At 56.3% G+C, this 6,000-nt stretch overlaps 1 protein-coding gene across 1 annotated transcript in view; it reads right to left on the bottom strand.

Annotated features, from left to right (window-relative positions):
• The window catches only part of Cacna1b (calcium voltage-gated channel subunit alpha1 B), a 181,203-nt gene that overhangs the window by 80,907 nt on the left and 94,296 nt on the right, over positions 1 to 6,000 (bottom strand). The window contains exon 20 of the mRNA XM_019205196.2: positions 5 to 383. Within this exon, the coding sequence (XP_019060741.2) occupies positions 5 to 383 (379 nt within the window). The remainder of the gene's footprint in view (positions 1 to 4; positions 384 to 6,000) is intronic.

Genomic DNA, 6,000 nt, shown 5'->3' with positions numbered 1-6,000 from the left:
CCACCTGTCCTGCCTTCTGTGCATCTGTCTGGTCCCGGTCCTGCTCACTGGCTGAGGGCAGTGTGGTGGGGGCTTTGTCCCTGTCTCGGTGCCGGTGGTGCCGTCGAGGTGGGTCCAGAGCCTCTGTGGACTCCGTGGCCTCAGGCCGGGCTTTGCCACTGGTAGGACCCCGAGGTCCATCACGGCTGGGCTCCACCACCAGAGGCCGATCCAGATGCGTCTTCATGTCGGGCCGTAAGTGGCGCGAGGTGGCATAGCGCAGTCGCTCCTCAGGGTCCATCTCACTGTACAGTGCCTCACAGCTGGCCCGTAGGTTCTGCAGCCGCAGCTGGCTGGCTCGCTGCTCCCACACGGACCGGGCCCGGGCCGAGTTCTGCTGCCTGCTGCAGGGAGACTTGCCATGAGTGTCACTGCCCAGCCGCTCTACTGAGCAGGGAAGCCACAGATGGACAAATAGCGATGGAGGGATGGCGGGGGTGCAGGGAGCACAAGGAGGAGGGAGAGGTGGCAGGAGCCCTCAAGACCCCCAGCAGAGTGATGCTGGTCAGGTGGGGAAGACCAGGACCGAATTTTAGCCCCAGCTCCCTCAGGTGCCCCATAGGACTGAGCAGAGGAACAGAGCTGAGGAGGCGTGAGCTCAAGGGCACTCTTGAGCAGGTGGGCGGCAGTCCCAAGTCCCAGGGGTACAAGGCGGGGGGGGCCACTGGCATCAGCATGGGTTGGTATAGAGTCCCAGCAGGTGGTCAGCTGGCCAGAAAGGCCCAAAAGGGATAAGAGGGAGTAGCACTGGGAAGACAGGGGGGTCCCTGGCATCCTTCCTGGGGAGCTGGCACTGCCCAAGCACTAGAGCAGAGCTGTGCCAATCCTACTTCCCACAAGAGAGCTGCAAGCCAGGAGACCAGGGACTCGGGAGGTAGCTGGCACCACACGAATCAGATGCAGTCCAGGGAGCATTGATCCTCCCCCAAAGCGGTCAGCACTGACTGGGAAGCCACTTGACTCAATGACCAGAAGCCCAGAGGTCAGGACTGAGGCTAGCAACAGCCCCTCGTGTGGTCACCAATGCTCCCCTCTCATCTCCCTGGGGACCCCTCCGTCCCACAGGAACAAAGCCAGATGAGGCTCTTTGGAGGGTGGCAAACGGTCCATAGGATACCAGATTCACTGTTCTAGGACCTTCTGATCCTACATCATGTAGGGGCTCCATGGGTGTGTGGAAAGCTCTGGGCACTTTGCTAAATAAGGCACAGCAGGTGGCCCCAGCCCCCACTGACACCAGGCAGAAACCTTATCTGAGGCCAGAGCTCCAGCCTCAGCCTCTGGAGGCTTCTGGATAGCCAAGGCAGTGGCAGTGACATCACTAACAATGACAGCAGTGGTATCAGTGCCCTAGGCTTCACGCCCTCTTCAACTAACCCTTGCAACCACCTCAAAGACAGGTGCCACTCTAGGGGTTGGGGGGCCAAGCTAGACAGACGATGTGACCTGTTCAGGGTCCACGGTGAGTCACTGATGGAGCCAGGATAAGACACATGCAGGGATAGAAGGGAAAAGTATCTAGAGAAATTCGAGGCCTCAGCTAGACCCCAGTTGCCTGGAAATCATACGCTGCAGCTGCACCTGTGGAGCCCAGCTGGCCACCTGCAAGGCCAGTCATCATGTATGGGAGAAGCCCTGTCCTTACTGTCTGCCCATTCCGGTGGATGGAGAGCCCAGCCTATCCCCTCTCCAGTGCGGAAGGCACTTTCACAACAGCACTTGCAAGAGTGGAAACAGTGTCTGTGCCTCTGCTGAGAGCTGGAGTGGTGTAGGCAGGACAAGAGCCATGTGCCAGCTCCCAGCACTGAAGCTGCACTACCCTCACTTACTAGGATGCCCTGCAAAGACCCACATGGTCTCTCTACCCACACTGGGCCCAGCTCTCAGCGGTGCTGGACAGTATGAGATGGAACAGAGCCAAGACAGACACTCCCCAGGTGTGCAAGCCCAGCGAGGTCACTGGCTCCAGCCTTCTAATAAGTCCAGCAGCCCAGGCTGAGCCTGATTCTCAAGCCCCTGATCAGCAGGGAGGAAGCTCCTCAGATGAAGCCACAGCCTAGGGCCAGCACCACAGTCCTGTCACAAAAGACAATGAAGACGATAGGAAACACATAGAAGCTCGAAGGTCAGACTGCATGGCTCTCCCCTCACTCTCCTGCCCAGGAATCACCTCAAGGACAGCTGAAGACACCAGAACATCTGTGGGGCTAAGGGTACCATGGGACTGGTAGGGCCCTCTCATGACTACCAGGCAGTGCAGGGCACTGACCAACTGGGCAAAGGCCACCTGCCCACCGAGCCCATTTCTATGGGTCCCCCTGCCATGCATCTGCCCCAGCCCAGCTATACCACTGGGTCCTCTGCACAGATCCCAGGTCTGAATCTTCACAGTGGGACTCACCTCGCTGTAGGTATCCAAGTCGCCCTCCCCTGCCCTAGCTGCCATCTCTGGCCTTGCTTTGTCTGGCACACAAACCCCACTGACCTCTGCCCAGCATAAGTCTTTCACTCTATTCTTCTCTACCAAGCTCACAAGCAACGTAAGAACCTGAGAATGAGCTGAGCCACTCTCCAGCCTCCAGTGCAGAATGGCTGGCAACTCCAGTCTAGGCAGCTCCTTCTTAAAAGGGTTCATTAAGGAATCACAGAGAAGTTCCTCCTGTGATGTCCCAGCCCAGCGTGGAGGGGCAACCTACCTGTGCCAGGGAGGACAGCTCACTACACCCAGCCAGGCACTGCAGATAAGTGCAGAAAAAAGCCTTGAGGGTCTCCAGCCTGAGACAGCCAGCTACCCACAACTGCTGATGTATGAGGAAGCCCTGATAAAAAATGTCCATGCCCATATTCACATCTTGTTCACAATATGGATCCTACCATTCTTTCCTACCCCACGAGGCATCAGGGCCCCAACAGCCAGCAGCAACAGTACTTACGGAAAGACTGAGCTCAGCACTACAAAGGCTGCCAAGTAGGCACAATGGAGGGATGGCATAGTCCTCAACACCACCAGAATGCAGGGAAGACACCTGGCCACTCCATTCAGGTGGTCCAATTGCACTCAACTATTTCAGGGACCATCACTGGCCAGGTCTAGCCTCACTCTCAAGGGGAAACTAAAGAGGACAAACCAGGCAGAAGCATCCCTCAGGAGAAGCTGCCTGGGGAACAGCCAGCCTATTAGGTTGTCTCACCTCCAGAAGGACCAGTCCAGGATTACCGTGGCTCCACCTGATCCATGTACCATAAGCTCCACAGTGAGCTCTACTTGTGCTAAAACAGACTTTCCCAAGAATCACTGATACATTCCCTCCAAGCAGAAGTTGGGGAAAATCATGAACGGCCCTGTGAGGCCCCAGGAACCCTCCCTGCCATTTCTGCACAGGGCTTGCCCTCAATGAGCCCATAGCATCTCATCCACTCAGAGAAGCAGATGATCCTGGGACACCAGAGCAACCGTGCACAGAGTGACAGCAGACAAAGAGGCAGAGACCAGGAGGAAGAGGAAGGGCCGAGCTCAGAGAGGGATGTCAGGGAGCGCGCCCACTACTCCCAGCCAGGCGTCCGAAGGTGGGCCTGGAGCTGCCCGTTATGCAAACAACTAAGGTGGGAAAGCAGAGTGAGGAGTGGAGGGCAGGTGTGTGTATGTGCTAATCATGGAGCCACGGACGGAGTATTGTAGCAGAGCGACTCACGGTGAATTTACGCTGGAGACAGATGAGCTGCGAGATACAGTACCTCGAGTTTGCTTTACAAAGCTGCACATGCAAAAAACAAAACACAAACAGAAGTGAGAGAACTGAGAGAGTTCTGAGAGACCACAGCGATGCTCGTGCCCAGTCAGTGGGGGCACCGGCTGCAGCGCACTTCTGGGCAGGAGCGGAGAGAGGCAGCATTAGACGGGTGCTTGCCGAGACCTCAGGGCAAGACAGAAGTTGAGGACCAATTCCGTGTGTGCAGAAAAGAAACTAATGGGAATATGGCAGACCCTGAATGCCTGGAAGATGAGAAGCACTTATCTCTGAGGCCCACGGATCAATAGTGATTCAGGCCACGCTGCTCCAAGAATGGCACTGGGTTTGAAAAGACCAGAGCCACGTCTACGATCCAAACAGCCCTCCCCTCTGCTGCAGGGCTTGGGCGGGTGACTGAGTGGGCTCAAAATTAATGGCCAGGCAAGTGTGGGAGGCAACAGCATCCTCCCGTGCATACTGCTGGCCCATTGGGCCTCCCGTGAGCATCTGGTCCCCACTCCACTCCAGCCCCTCAGCCCGCGGGCTCAAATTCACCATGGCCCCTCAAGGGGCAAATGCTATCACTCACCAAATCATCTTCCACTTGACTATCATAACAGCCACTTCCCCGTGACTGTGCAGAAGCTTTTCCAACAAAGAAAAACCAGAAGCCTCTTTACAGGCATTACCCTCCACAACAGCTTCCCAGGAAGCCTGAGGGGGGTGCCTCTTTCTCAGGGTCAAAGTCTCTACACAACTGTAAGGAGCAGACAGAACACCTACCCAAAGGGCTGGTAAGACAGGACGTGTGTTGGAGAGTTGAGAGTGTGCGGAGATTACAATTATGCATAAATGTGTGAGACTGCAAGAGCGTGAACATGAGTGTGTGGTTGTGTATGAATGTGTGTGTATGTGTGTTCATGAGAGAGATGAGTGAGGTTATGAGGGCATTAGATGGTGTGTGAGCACGTATACCAGTTTACAGAAGCCCAGGCGAGCACCAGAGTGCCACCGCAGAGAGAACCAGGAGGAGGACATCAAGCCCAGCATCCCTCCTCTCCCAGGAGCCTGAGGGGGCTGCCTCCTTGGCCACCAACACAGGCCTAACGATCCTCTGAGGGTCTGCATGGTCCATCACCTGCCCCAAGCACTATAGGCCTCTTAACATCTCAGGCACCACCTCCACCCCATCCCTGCAGAGCACAAACTACACTCACACAGCTTCAGGAAGCAGGGTCAGGATGACCTGCTCAGGGGCCAGGCTCTCTCCCCAGCTCCACAGTTCAATCTGCAGAAATGAACACAGACATCTCGACCCTCAGCAATCTCAGTATGACAGGCAAGAAACAGCAGTAGATGCAGCCTCACACCAGCAGCCACACAAGGGAGGACAGGCCTCTCCCAACTCAGGCTCCCCTCTGAACTCCAGGAGGCCGCTACAGTCACCCAGGCCTCCTGTGGTGTCAGGGTTCTGACTACATACCACTCAGGAAGGAGCACCAAAGCTGGGCCTTCAGGACCCACAGCCAGCCCTAGAGGGGGGACACAGGCTGAGTGTGGGGCTGTGACCCGGCTCTGGAGTGGATACCGCACTCAGAACTTGGTGAGGCAGAATATCTATGGATGCCCAGGGCAGAAGCACTTTTTCCACCCAGAAACTACCATAGTGCTCAGGACAACAGCTGGCATCGTGTGTCTTGTGCCCAGGGTGCTCTGTGCCTGCACAGGATGTCTCCAACAGGGCCCGAGTGTGGTAGACAAAGTGTCTGGACTTCCTTTTTGGTAGCATTACGCACTGTTCAGAGCTGTGCTGAGGGCACTGCACCCTCTTCTGGCCCAGATGGGAGTGGATAAGCTCCTCACACTTCTAGGACTGGCCACCTTGAAGGGGCCCAGGACAAGCACTCACCCTGGGAACAATGGAAAGGTGCTGAACAGACATACCGCAGGCCACGTGGGCCAGGAGCTGAGTGAGCCGAATACCTACGTGCTATATCTGCCCCACAGACCCCACTAGCGTGCAGAGCTCACGTGGAGGGGCTTATAAGGGGCAAGGCAGCTGGGCCACAACAACCTCAGGGCCAACATACTGCATTACACTGACCAAATGACTAAATAGCTGAATTGGCCAGACATGGAAAACAGAACAATACAACTGATCACATAGCCTCTCGGCAGCTAGGCTGCCATGTCCACAGCTCGCCTGGCTCTCTGCAATGGTCCCTGAGAG

Source organism: Fukomys damarensis, unplaced genomic scaffold (genome assembly GCF_012274545.1).
Source record: "Fukomys damarensis isolate Sample0158 unplaced genomic scaffold, DMR_v1.0_HiC HiC_scaffold_36, whole genome shotgun sequence".
Taxonomy (NCBI): domain Eukaryota; kingdom Metazoa; phylum Chordata; class Mammalia; order Rodentia; family Bathyergidae; genus Fukomys; species Fukomys damarensis.
This window is presented reverse-complemented; position numbering and strand designations above follow the sequence as displayed.